This window comes from Elephantulus edwardii, unplaced genomic scaffold (assembly GCF_000299155.1).
Source record: "Elephantulus edwardii isolate Elephantulus edwardi_28Jun2011 unplaced genomic scaffold, EleEdw1.0 scaffold00185, whole genome shotgun sequence".
Lineage (NCBI taxonomy): Eukaryota > Metazoa > Chordata > Mammalia > Macroscelidea > Macroscelididae > Elephantulus > Elephantulus edwardii.
Window position 1 is genome coordinate 4,924,678 of NW_006399935.1, and position 14,281 is coordinate 4,938,958.

The 14,281-nt window shown below is 57.0% G+C and overlaps 1 protein-coding gene across 1 annotated transcript in view; it reads right to left on the reverse strand.

Annotated features, from left to right (window-relative positions):
• KDM4B (lysine (K)-specific demethylase 4B) overlaps positions 1-14,281 on the reverse strand; it is a 131,204-nt gene that overhangs the window by 33,120 nt on the left and 83,803 nt on the right. Inside the window, exons 9-11 of the mRNA XM_006896435.1 lie at positions 8,183-8,284; positions 7,684-7,883; positions 393-877 (exon numbers count right to left, since the gene is read on the reverse strand). Of these exons, the coding sequence (XP_006896497.1) occupies positions 393-877; positions 7,684-7,883; positions 8,183-8,284 (787 nt within the window). The remainder of the gene's footprint in view (positions 1-392; positions 878-7,683; positions 7,884-8,182; positions 8,285-14,281) is intronic.

Genomic DNA, 14,281 nt, shown 5'->3' on the forward strand with positions numbered 1-14,281 from the left:
GCCCCGTCCCTGTGACCGCCTGCCCATGCTGCCCCGTCCCTGTGCCTGCCTGTTCCTGTGTCCACCTGCCCATGCTGTCCCGTCCCTGTGCCTGCCCATGCCGCCCCGTCCCTGTGACCGCTTGCCCATGCTGCCCCGTCCCTGTCCCTGCCTGTTCCTGTGTCTACCTGCCCATGCTGTCCCGTCCCTGTGTCCGCCTGCCCATGCTACCCCATCCCTGTGCCTGCCTGCCCATGCTGTACTGACCCACTCTATCATCTTTACTTGGGCAGGTGTCTCCAGCACCTACCTGAATGAACATCACCAGCCCAGGTGGGTATCTGGGGTGCCTGCCTCCCCATTCCTGCCTCTATCTGCCCATCACTGCCTGGATGGGTGACCCGGGCACCCACCTGCACATCACCAGCCCGAACTGGTGCCTCGGGGTGTCCAGATCCTCCCTGGCCCTCCTGCAGTGTCAGTTCCATGGGTGCAGTGGGCTCGGGCCAGGTGGTGCCCTTGGGGACAAAGTGCTCGAAGGTCTGCTGGGGCGTGCGGGCCTCCCTGTCACTGGCCGCACGCTCGCCCCGGGGCACCACATACAGCATGGGGATGATGGGCCGAGGCTTGGCCTCATCCTCTGAGCTGCCAGGGGCCTCGGGTGGCATCACGTTCAGGGCTGTGGGGGGCAGGCCTTCCTCGTGGGCAGCAGTGGGAGTGGGCACCAGCACAGGGGGCTCCAGCAGGGGGGGCGGCAGGGCCACCTCCTCAGAGGTGAAGGGGGTCTGGGGTGCTGGCGGCAGGGTTGGTGGGGGCAGGTGGCTGAGCAGGGGCCCGTAGGCTTTCTTCTTCCGGTCGCCCTTGGCCTTGGCTGGCCGCAGCTTGCCCCTCCCATCCTCTGAAAGGAAACAGGGAGATGGTCCGAGGTGGAGCCCAGATCCCAGCCCGCAGCTCCCCAAGAACAGCCTGATGAAGGCCTTAGCCCAGATCTGGACCCCTGGGCTCAGGCTGTGGCCCTGGTTCTCAGGAGGACGCCACCGACCCCACCCACAGGGCAGACACTGGGGAGGAGCCACACCCCAACTCCCATGGGGTCCCAGAGTGCACTCCCTGTTGGGTGGGGACTGAGTATGGGCACTCTCAGCTCTCCTCAGACACCCTCTCTGGGGACAGGTACTGCCCACCTGGGCCACTTGCTGGGAGCCTCGGTTCTCCTTTAGCAGAGAGGCACCGAGGTCACCAGACATTCCCTCTGCCATGACCAGCTCGTGCCATGGAGAACATCCACACAGCTCATCCAGGAGCAGACCCGCGGGGGTCACACCCACACACCCCACCTACGAGCAGATGGGGGGTCACACCCACACACCCCGTCCACGAGCAGACCAGCGGGGGTCACATCCACACCCACACCCCTCAGCCACGAGCAGACCCGCAGGGATCACGTCCACACACTCCCGGGACACTGAGCTCTCCACGCCCCTGACTGGGAACACTTATTTATTTACGTGATACACTCAGGAGATCCACCTTCCATGCAGACCTCTGGGAGGGTGGGCTCACCAGGCCGGGGGGCTCTCCAGGCCGGGGGGCTCACCAGGTCAACTCCTGAAAGCAGCACTCACAGATGCCTGGCACAGATGTGTCCTCTATCAAAGGGCTGGAGGTCCAGAGAAAAGTCTGCGACATGCCTGCTCATATGCCTCACTCTGCACTCTAGGTTCTTAGGGACAGGGAGCCCCCATCAGTGGAAGACTCAACAGCTAATAAAAGGTTAGAGGTTCACACCTAGCCAGCAGCTCTGTGGGAGAAGGACCTGGTGACATGCTTCAGGAGACGTTACAGCCAGGAAACCCCATGGGGCCGCTGTCCCCATCATACGGAGCTGTCGGAAGTCAGGGCTCGCGGAGGACGAGGGACGAAAGCTCGGTGACTTGCTCTGATAGCCAGTGTCATGTCCGAGCCCCACCCTGCTGGTGGCAGAGCAGGCAGGGGTGCGGGGAGGCCCAAGCCCTTGCGCGTGGCCGTGTGCGCCATGTGGGCTGCTGGCTGGTCTGTCTCCCATCCTGTGACTGTACCCCTTCAGGTGCCCCGAGTGAAGGCTCCCCCAGGGCTCTGGAGGGGACTCGTGAGGGTAAAGTCACTCCCACCACCCAGCGGCCGGTGACGACCAGTGACGGCTGTTGTGCAGGGACTGCCATGTGTCAGGGTGACCCTGAGGGAGGGGGCTTAGAGGACAGTGACCAAGCGGGCCATGCACAAGAGGACACACGCTGTCACTCGAGGCGTGGGCTCCTGGTGTTCCACGGCCAGCGGACATGCAGCTCTGTCAGTGTCTCGGGCTCCACTCCGGTGAGCACACAGCAGCGGCTCACAGGGACGCATGCTTCCGGAAGCTGGGCCAGTCTGGTGTCCTCCAGGTGACCACCTCTGCAGCCCATTCCTCAGGCAGCTGACTCTGGAAGACCCTTCTGAGTCAGGGTCTGTGGATACCCAACCCCTCGTGGGCTTGTCTTCTCTTTGCTTTAAAGTCCATCTCTTGATAGCAAAGGAGTCCTGGTGACACACTGGATAAGCTTTTGGCTATCAACCTAAAAGGTCAGGAGTTCAAACCCACCCAGCAACTCCAAAGGAGACAAGCATGGGTGATTGATCCGCATGGAGATGACGGTCTACGAAGTGAGAGAGGGCAGTTCTACTGTCACACAGAGTCCTCTGAGCTGGAGCCGACTTGTTGGCACCAGCAATAACATGACAGAAGGCGGTTCTTCATCTGTGCTTTTAACCAAAATTCCTCCCCAGACCAACGTCCTAGAAATATTTCTTTCCTAAAATCTTCTGGTACAATCTGCTTTTGGCCAAGATCCATCTGAATTCTGGCAATGAGAGCTTGAGTGCCAGGCCTCTTCTAAACCCCGCCTGTATTTCTGGCAGTTCTCTATCAATGTATTGTTCTAGTCAGTTTTGGATAATCTTCAGCAAGATTTGGCTTGCATGAGATAATCAGTGATGCTGTTCAGTAATTTCCACACTCTGTTGGATCACTTTTAGGGGGAAACAGGGATAAATATGTATCTCTTCCAATCAGTTGGCCAGGTAGCTGTCCTCTCTGCACAACACAGTTCCAAATCAAGTAACAAGTATATAAGAGATGTACCCTTTCTCCATATCTTTTAATATATATATACAGAACAGATCATTTGGGAGGCTGGACTTGAGGAGGAGGAATGTGGCATCAGGATTGAAGGAAGACTCATCAATAACCTGCATTATGTAGATGACAAAACCTTGCTTGCTGAAACTGAGAAAGACTTGAAGCATTTGCTGCAGAAGGTCAAGGACTGCAATCTTCAATATAGATTGAAACTTAACATCAGGAAAACAAAAGATTCTCACCACTGATCCAATTGGCAGCACAAGAGATGGAGAAGAGACTGAGATTGTTGGAAATTGCAGCTTGCTCAGATCCACAATCAACACCACTGTTGGCACCAGCAGTGAGGAAATCAAAAGATGAGTAGCTTTAGGAAAGTCTATCAGGGATCTCTCCAAAATGCCAAAGAGCAATGATGTCAGTCTAGAGACTAAGGTGCGCCTGAGCCAGATCTTGGTATTCTCAATTGCTTGTTATGCATCAGAAAGCTGGACAATGATTAAGAATAATAGAAGAAGAACCAATGCCTTTGATTAGTGATGCTGGAAAAGAGTTCGGAACATACCATGGACTGCCAAGAGAACAAACAGTTCTGTCCTGGAGAGCGTGAAGCCAGTTTGCTCCTTAGAGGCAAGGATTTTGAAGTCTGCTTCACATACCTGGGACACGTTGCCAGTAGGGATCAATCCCTGGAGAAGGACTTCATGCTTGGAAAGGTGGAGGATGAGATGGAATGACACAGTGCCTGGGGTAATGTGGGCAGGTGTGGCAGAGGGTGAGACTGGCTCAGGATAGGGTCAGCTTCTGAGTTATTGCCCATTGGGTTGCTATGAGTCACAGGCAACTCAAAACAACAACAACATCTTTTCGGGAGCTTTGATGGCCTAGTGGTAAGAAACTATGCTGCCATTCCAAAGGCACGTGGGTCAAATCCACTAGCTGCTCCACAGAAGGATGGAAAATCTCCTGCATAATTTATGCTCCTGAAAATCTGGAGAGTCAGCACCAAATCAGTGGCATACAACAACATTATCTTTCAAAAGTTTTACAATTCTGTCTCTGGAACCTCAATTCTCACGCCCCGTGGTGGGAGGAGCAACGTCTAGACCCACATCTCCAGCCGAGTGGGCAGCGCCACCTCTCCCCACTGTGCTCTGCAGACCTGCCTGCTCCCGCCAAGGTCAGCTGCAGCCCCACTGGGCAACCAGTCTAACAGCTGGAGCCTAACAGACCACAGGAGGTGTCCACACCGCTTCACACGTGGCTGGAAAACAGGCGACGCAAGGCTGTGGGATTTGCTGTTATTTGATTTTTATTGTGATGGTCTATATACTAGAAAAGGCAGAGCCCCCAGAACCCTGAGGGTGACCCAGTCCTCATGGCACTTGGTTCTGGTCCGTGAGAGCCATTTTGGATTTCTGACCCCCAGAAATGTGAGGTAATTAATGCCAAAACCCACTGCCATCACGTCAGCTGGGACTCACAGCAACCCAACAGGATGGAGCAGAGCTGCCCAGGGTCGCAAGGCTGGCTCTCTGGAGTGGACAGCTGCAGGAGTGGACGCGCATGGTGTGCACTGGGGATCACGCAGACAGGCCGGACTTTCTCGGTGGCTGGACGAGCAGTCCATCACCACTGCCTTTAATTCTTGGGCCTTTCTGCCTCCAGATACCGCTGAAACCAGCGTGTGGGATCCTGCCAAACTCTGGGCTCCCGAGGAGAACTGCATCCGTCTGCAGATAACGGAACGAACACCACGGGGCTCTCCTAATCCGTGGCCCAACACTCCGTTCAGATGGCTTTTTCTTATCTGTTGACAAAACTTCACATTTTCTCCACAAATGTTTTACTGCATTTTCTGTTGGAGTTATTTTAATCCGTATTGTTCTTCTGTTGCCATTATTTTGAATTTTTTTTTATGGAATTTTAAGTTGATGGTTAAGCCATCCCACTGAGTGCACCAGACCAGTTGTGGGAGTGACCTGCACTCCACAGGGCTCGGGGAGGCTGGAGTTTTAGAACCAGATCACCAGGCCTTTCTCCGGAGGTGCATCTGGGCAGTTTTGACCTCTTGATTTTTGACAGGTGGCTAACTGCACTGACTGCACCCACAAGGAACACCTAAACCAAAACACGCACCATCGATGGAGCGGACACCCACTCAGCACTCTGGCAGGACAGTGGAGAACTGCCCCAGCGGGTTTTCAAGGCTGCAGATCTTTGCAGGTGCAGGTTGCCATGTGTTCCACCACTGGAGCAGCTGGTCATTCAATTCACTGACCCGTCAGAAGCTGGCTGTGTTAACTGTGCCCCAGCACCTCACAAACATAATCTGGCTTTTGTCTATTAGGCTCATATCCAGCCACTTTACTGGCTCCTTAGAAATTCCATCATTCCAAACAACAAATGGTGGCGACGTTGTGGAGAAACTAGAACCCTTATTCACTGTTGGTGGGAGTGTAAAATGGTGTAACAACTATGGAAGGCGGTATGGCACTTTCTCAAAAAGTTGCAAATAGAAATACCATTTGACCCAGCAATTCCACTACTGGGAATATACCCTAGAGAAACCATAACCACCACCCAAGCAGATATATGCACACCCATGTTTATCACGGCTTTGTTCACAATAGCAAGGAGCTGGAAACAACCTAAGTGCCCATCAACAAACGAACGGATAGAGAAACTGTGGTATATTCACACAATGGAATACTACGCTGCATTGAAAAAACAAGGAACTCATGAAATATTCTACAAAATGGGTGACCCTGAAGGACATTATGCTGAACTATCTCAGTCACAAAAGGACAAATACTGCATAGTGCCACTGCTGTAAAATGGGATTGCCATCGGGGTAGGAGGGAGACCTAAGATGGGATAAATTATGTATACTGCATTGAAACAGATGAGGGAGAGAACTACTTAAAAGGGATATGTGATTAGGTAGGAGTCCAGAATGAAGGCTGCACAGTGGAGGGGACTTGGGGGGAGGGATTATAAAACAATGAAAGAATTTTTCTTTTACTTTCCAAAGAGAAGAACACACTGGAGGGGAGAGGTGGGCAGGGACAAAAGTGCAACAATGAATGAATGGAAACCCTCGGTCTCTGTAAATTTTCATGAAAATAAATAATTTTTAAAAAGTTTAAAAAATGCCATCATTCCAACAGGTCTGTCTTTTCTGTGTTGTCACGTTGTCTACAGATGAGGCAACTGTGCTCTTGCTCCAATTCTGACTTTGTCTACTTCTTCATCTTGCCTGTCAGCGTTGAAAAGGTGCTCGTGTCTTTCTCAGAACAGATATAAAGGAGCCCATGCTTCATTCCTGGTCTGGAAGGACCCCCATTCCGGGACACCCGATGAGGGAGCTGGGCTGCTGTTTTCTGAGGCAGCCCCAGCAGGAACTTCCACACGGCAGACAGCCAGCCAGCTGCTCAGCCTCACGGCTTGACTCCTCCACACCCGGTCACATCGCCACCTCCCTTACCAGTTCTGCCACAGGACCCTCACTCTTCCCTTCTGGGAGACCAGCTGCTCCCCAACAGGGATCCTCCCTCCACCACAGCCCTACGAGCACCTGAAAGAGTCTGCACCTGCCTCTCTTGGCACACTGAGGGTGCCTGCCCCCCACCCCGTTCTCCAGCCACGTTGCCCAGCACAATGCTCATACCAATGTGTGTGCCGAGCAGAGCCACAGCCACATCTCAGTCACCATGGAAACCACATAATCTTTACCATCAGCAACAGGGGACCCTGCGGACTTACAACTTGGAAAAGGGAATCCTTTGGTCCCATAAAATCCAAGACACCACCGTGAAAAGAGGATTCTGTGGACCCAGGTGGCACCCCCTGGTGTGCCTGCTAGGTGGGGCCCACGGCTGGGCGGCACTGAGTCAGGGTGCTGTCTGGCCCCTGCCTCGCTAGGGACGGGACATCTGGAAAGGCCTGGAGAGGGACGAAGTCCATCCCTTCTACCCAAGGAGTAGGCGCCAATGTAAAAATGCCTGGGAAGCTGAAGCCGTAAGTTAGGAAAGGGCAGGTCAGCCACGAAACAAGCAAAGGAAACCTGTGGAATGGCAGACTGATACCCAGTGGTTTCTGAATCACACACACGCACGCCTCCCGTTCACGCTCCCCTCTGTCCACACCACCCTGCAACGGGGCCACGAGCCAGGTAGGAGGGGGCACTGCCACGCCGCCCTGGTCACGTAAGCTGGCAGTGGGCCTGGGAAGAGCAGCCTCGCGGAAGGGCCCACTGGCTAATGGCATCCCTCCTGCGCCCGACAGGGTGATCTTCTTGGGGACAGTGAGACACACGGTGAGGGGACCCACAGCACCCACATGCCTGCCCAAGGCCACAAATGGCAGTGACCTCTGTGGACGAGGTGACCAACCTCTTCTCTCGCTCCTGGTCTGTACTCTATCATTTTATAACCACCACCCTGCCAAGAAAGCCAGGGGATCAGAGTCTCTAATCGTGAACGCTAGCTCTGCCCACCTGGCGCCCACACAGGGGCCCAGGACTGGGCCACCCGCCAGCCCGCACTGACCTTCTGTGGCCTCGGCGTCCCTCCCCGACGGTGGGGGCAGCGCATCCTCTTCCTCCTCAGGGTCAGCCTCCTGCGCGGCCTCCTCCTTGGTGCCCCCGCCAGTGTCCTCCAGAAAGGCCGCCCCGGCCGCTGCTCCCTCCCCCACTGCCTTGGGATCGTCTGGCTTGGCCTTCTTGGGCTGGTTTCGTTTCCGGTGTGACCTGGGAGGAGATGGTGGGACAGGAGGTGAAGACAGAGAAAGAGCTCGGTCTGTGCGGGCCAGGAGATGCGCCCAGGCAGTGGCCACGCCAGCTCCACAGGCCCTGGGGTCGGGACGAGAGGCTGGAGAGGACACGGTGGCGGGAAGGGCCGACGGGAATGGCATGTGGGATGGGGGACCGTGTCAAGCACAGGTGCCCATGACAGCTAGAGATGGGGGTCACATGGACAAGATGGGGCGGGCGGCCAGATGCGGGCGCCGATGGAGATGGGCGGTGTGGACAGTCAACGACACACTTACGCCAGCCCCGGCTTCCTGGTCTGCTCCCTCTTCCTCTCTAGACTTGGTCTCCTCTCCTCCTCAGTCCTTCTCCACAGTCTGTTTTCTTTCAGACTAATTTGTCTAGAATGTAAATTTCAGGGGGGTTTTTCTCGAGGGCTTCTGTCCAACTTCCCAAGATGGCTTACACTACAGGCTGCTTGGGGTCCCTGTCTCCGCTGGGCTGTCCTACACGCCAAGCTGACCTACACTGAAGCCCCATGCCCAGGGTCTGCCCGTGGGGCCGGAGGGCACACACAGGCCTGCCGGGGTGGTCCAGGACCTCTCGTGACAAAGGAGGAGAAGAGGCACTACACAGAGGAGGGAGAGACTCAAAAGCTGTCGAGGGAGCAGACTGGTGCCAGGCCCCGTGCCCTGTGTGACCACAGGGACACCAGGCTCCAGGAGCCTGCTCCAGGCCAGGGACAAAAAGCCATCTGCCGGTGACAAGGGGCATGTGACGTCCCCAGAGACTTCAGGAAAGCACATCAAGTGTGAGGCAGTGCCACTCAAGTCATTGGAGCCCTCACTACAGGTGGGGGTGTCCACTGTCCCCCAGCAACCCTGAGGCCCTAAGCCCATCTGGGTGCCGTAACCCAGATGAACCCAGCTTTCCACCTGTCATCTGTCCAGACAGGAAGACAGCAGGATCCACACCTGCCTGAAGGGCTGACCCAAGACACTCATGCCAGGCCCCTGGCTGGTGCTCCTAAGGGGACACTGGCTGCCCCTGAAGGATGAACTGCTGGCCACGGCACAGCTCTGCCTCTGGGTCTAGCATGTCCAGCGGCCTTCAGGGAGCCCACGTGAGGGCCTGAAGTCTGTGTGGCACAGTAGGTGGCTGGCCCAGCGGGAGGGGGCTGACGGAGGACTTGGACACTCTCTGGGGGACCGCTGACAGCTGTACCTCCAGGACCAAGCCGGCGCCGAGGGGATGGGAGTCTCTCACAGGGCTGCTAGGAGGGCTCTAAGGCCAGCCAGGGCCCCCCTGCTCCCACTAAGCCAGGCCGTCATGGGGACGGCTACAGCTGCCCTGGCCTCTCCACCCCGTGCCCGGCCTGCTGGGCCCTCCACTGCTCAGCTCCTGACGGGTGCTCTGGGCCCACCCCTCTCAGCGTGTGCCCAGCTAGACACACTGGCTCCTGATGCCACCTCTGCAGAACGGCCCCCCAGACCACCACCCTAGGTGACGGCACCCCTTCTCTCTGCGTCCCCCTCACACTGGTCACTATCTCGCTGACTAGAGGCAGTGCCCCGGGCAGGGCCGGTGCCCAGGATGGCCTGCACATGACATCTGTGAATGAGCCACACGGTGAAAGACGGCGGAAGCGGAGTGTGGCGGGCGGGAGGCATGGCAGCGCACAGGCACATGGGCGGGGCGGCATGGGGCCTGGCGAGGGCAGCGCCCATGGCCAAGCAGAGGAAAGGGGTCCATGATGGGTAAGCATGGTGGTGCCCCCACATGGGGACAGGTGGTACCTGTGTGTGCAGATGACCAGCTCCGGGCACCAACTCGCCTTGGACGCCCGCATCCTGCCCACTCACCTTGCCTCAGTCTCCTGAAGGTCCCTTGGCTCCTTGGTCCTCTCCCATTCCCTAGGCCTGGGCCCACCTCCTGCCCTTGTCCCACCAGAGCCAGCCTCAGGGCAGACAGGCGTCCCCAGGGCACCCGGCCTGCCCTGCCTCTTCCCCCCAAGCAATGGCTCACAGCCTTGGAAACCCGCAGGCCAGCTGCTAGGATCAGATCTGCTGGCCAGCAGCACACTGCTGGGTCTGTCTGCTGAGGAGAATCAAAGGGATCTGAACCATCAGACACCGCACCACCAACGAATCAAAAAATGCCTGCACCTGAAGGCAGAACAAGCTGCACACGTACTGCACACGTGCACATCAAGGAGCATCCTGTTTGTGCTAATGTGAGCTGGGAAAAGGCTGGAGGACTCGGGATGCAAAGACATGCCAGCACTCATCCCCGCTGCATCCCTGTGGCATCCTGCTGCTGTCACACTGTATGCCCCGCTGCATTCCTGCTGCAAACCCACTGCAGTCTCGCTGCATCCCCCCCCCGCAGTCACACTGCATCCCCGCAGTCACACTGCATCCCCTGCTGCATCCCCACTGCAGTCTCGCTGCATCCCCTACAGTTACACTGCATCCAAAGAGTCACACTGCATCCCCCCAGTCACACTGCATCCCCCCAGTCACACTGCATCCTCACTGCATCCCTCCACAGTCTCGCTGCATCCCCACTGCCGTCTCACTCCTGCTTGCTGCCTCTTTCTCTCATCTGGTGCCCTTCTGCTGTGGGTCCTTCTGGAATCATCTTCCGTGCCCTTCCTCACACTGGGCTTCCTGCCCTGCCTTCTCAGTTGGGGACCTTGGTGGGACCGCCCTCTCCCACACCCTGGTTCACATCGCTCTCCTCACATCTGCTACGACCTTTGGTTATGGCAATATTTACATTTTTATGATGCCATAAATACTGCTTATCCGTGAGCAGGCAGCTACTGTGGCTGCACGCTCTGCTTGTGCGTCCTGGAGCTGTCAGCTGCCCCTCCTCTCTTTGGAAGTTACTTTCCTCCATGGCTCCAAACTCTTTCAGCTCCTCCTGGCGTGGTCTCCCACAGCCGGCGCGGATGCCCGCGGTACTCTGTGCCTGCTCCTGGGGTCACTCAGCCCTGCGTCCCTCCATTACCATGGTGCCCCGCACACTCCTGGACGGGGTTAAGTCTTCTCCAGCCCGTGTCTTGAACGATTTCTGCATTTGGCTGCAGCACAGTCCTGAGTAAGTAGCTCCTGACAAAGGAGGTAAAACCTCAGACTTGATGTGCCTCACATCTTCATTCCCTTTGCATAACTGATTGATAGATTGACATTTACTTCTCTTCCAAGTTCAAGGCCTGGTTCTTTCATCGTCCAGGGATGAAGCACTCCAGCTGAGAGAAAGCTAATGCTGTTAGGACCCTCGTCCTTCAGCCTGACTTATTTGCTATTTCCAGAAGCTTCCAGGACCTTGCATTTAATCCGACGGCTGTAAAATTTCACAAAGCTGCTGCTCAGTGAAGGTCATTCTCATTGTCTGTGACTTTCACAAGGAGCCTGGTAGCGCAGTGACCCCCATTCTGGCCACCACACGGCCTGTCCTCCCAGTGCTGTGTCTGGATCGCACCATCCCCTCGCCTTCTCACAGTGCTCTGTCCTGAGCAGCTCAGTCCTGCCCAGCGACCAGGCCTCCCGCCCCCCGTGGCATTTCAGGGCTAAGTGGGGAGCATGTGCTTTGTCCGAGGGTTGTCAGAGGAGCCTGGTAGGGAGCCAGGTCACTTGCCATCTCCCCCTTGGGCATGAAGACCTGCAGCACTAAGCACGTGGCAGGGGACTTGCAGACGCTCCATGAGACACAGGCAATGGGGAAGGCACCTGCTGGCACAGGTGGGGAACGGGTCGTGGGAGGGCATATGACTGAGGGGTACAGGAGAAGTTGCAAAGAGTGCCACCAGGCAGCACGCTAACCTCTCTACACGTGCTCCTGTGGGGACCCAGCCCCACCACATCTCCTCCCGTCGGGTCCCAGCCCTTCCACATCTCCTCCTGTGGGGTCCCAGCCCCTCCACACCTCCTCCCATGGGGCTGCATGGCTGAACACAAGATATGTCCTCCTCATCACAGAGAAGACATAGGACAGCTGGCAAGAGGGGGGTCAGTGCACTGGCCAGGAGCGTCACGCCAGATGAGCCCTGTGGGGGCTGCATCCCAGGCCCCTCACCCCAAGCAGCCTCACAGGATGCTTCCTGAAGGACTCAGCCCTGGGCCCTGAGCTGCTGCCCGAGTAAGAGGCTGGAGAGAGCAGGCCTGAACCTTCGGGGGTGGGACCAGGAGGTGGAGGGGGCTCCTGAGAAAAGGCAGGAGCAGCAGGCTCCCTGCAGGAGGACGTCAGGACCTCCAGTGTGGGTGCCAGAGATGGGAGGAGAGGGAGGCCAGGCCCAACCTTGCCCTCTCATCCAGGACAAGGCTTCACGTGGGGTGATTCTGTCCCAAAAGGACCTGCCAGTAACTGGGCACATCTGTGGTTGTCACAGCGTGGGGGATGGAAGAAGCGACAACATTCTTTCCAAGGATCCTCAGAGGGTACCTCCCCAGCACAGACACTCACTCAGGGGCTCAGGGAGGCCTGAAGGGGCTGGGGCATGAGGCCCCCAGAGGCACCAGGTGAGCGTGGCACTTGGTCACTGCTGACAAGCAGGCAGGAGCCTGGACACCGGACCCGGCCAGAGAGCAGTCCTCCCCAGGAAAGGGTCTGACTGGTACTTCAACGCCAGATAGAGGACCAGCCCTATCTACATCCTAAAGGCTTTGAAGACTATGAGAGCCTCAGGAAAGGGTCTTCATTTGCCATTCAGCCCCCTGGGAGAGCTCTGCCTCTCCCCGGGACATCATCGAGGGCGGTGCCAGGCGAGTGGCAGAGTGGAGCATCCAGAGAAGCACGGACGTGACAGGGTGGCACATGGGGAACAAAGCCACCAAAGGGCAGCTGGGGCAAGGGCTGGGCAGGCAGGGGGCATGAGGCTGGCTTGTGCAGGGACACACAGGCAGGGTCCTGGGGAAGCCACTTCCTCTGTCCAGAGAGATGCTGGGTCGGACAGGCACCTGCTGGGGCTGCATCTCCTACAGCAGTGTTCTGTTCTCGTCACAGATGTCATGGGGTTGATTTCAACTTTTTATAAAAGCAGATCTATCAAATGGGGCTCCCTGGGAAGTCACCTCCATGGAAGCTGGGCACCAGGTCTTTCTCCCCCTGGCTGGGTTCAAACTTCCAACCGTGGTATCAGCAGCTGAGTGCTTCACTGCCACCCCACCAGGACTCCCTGGAAGCTCTTTAGACAACTCTAATCCCATTTCCTTTCTGGAACACAGTGCTTGTTTATTGGCAATCCGTTCTGTTGACCAATTAGCCTGAGCCACAATCAATTAACCATTATGCAAATACCACGCTCATCCGGCTTGGCGCTGGGCCCTCCGCAGGCTGGCACGACTCCGGCCTCAGCAGGGCTGCTTTTCATGAGGAACAAACGCACAGGAGGGCAGGGAATCAAAAGGAGGTGCGGCGAAGGCTCCAGAGAACTGACTCACCTTCATCTGCCTGCCGGGAACAGGCTCAGGGCCCAGGACTTACGGGGGGGCAGGGGGCGCAGCAGCCATCCCTGCCAGCCGGGAGGAGGACCAGCACCCAGCCCTCATCCCGGGCTCAGGCCTTGGGGAGGGGCTGTCCATTGCCAGGGCCGAGAAGGAAGCTCAGCGACCATGTGGGCAGGTAAGAAAGGTGACTGTCCACAGCAGAGGGGAGAGTGCCGGCACACAGGGGGCACGGCAGGTGTGCTCACGTTTTTGAACTAAAAATGAGTTTTATATTCTTAAATGGTTATAAAAATTTACAAATGCCATCTTCCACATCAATTCACACAATGTGCTCTACGACCATTCCTAGTGGTCACGTACAGTCTGCTGGCTTTGCACGACTGTTGGCCAGGCTGAGTGTTTGGCACTGCCCAGCCAGGTGGGGCCAGCGGAACCTGCCCTGCACCTCGCCCTGAGCTCACCCCTGGCTCCCCTGGATGGCTGTGCACACACAAAGCATCAGAGACAAGGACGCCCCTGGGTCTGGGTCTCAGGAGTCACTGCCACCGTGAACCAAAGACATCATGTGACAACCAGCAAGGCTAAGGGCAGCAGTGACCAGCCCCACAGGGACGACAACGCCTGTCACCTGCGGCTTCTTGGAGCTAGAGTGGGTTTCGGCGGCCCGATGGACAGAAGAGAAGAGAGGTGGACGAGGGGGACGAAGAGAAGAGAGGGGGCTGAGACTGCCTGTCAGGGAGAGAGTCCTTGGGTGGACACGCACAGGGAAAGGGGCCTACTCACAAGGGAGGGAGTCCACGCACAAGGCGAGGGGCCACTCACGGGGAAGAGGGGTCTCTACAGGTGAGGAGGCAGAAACGGGGAGGGGGTATACATGGGGAGGAGCCACACATGGGGGAGGAGCCACACGTGGAGGGAGGAGCCACACATGAGGGAGGAGGGGCACGT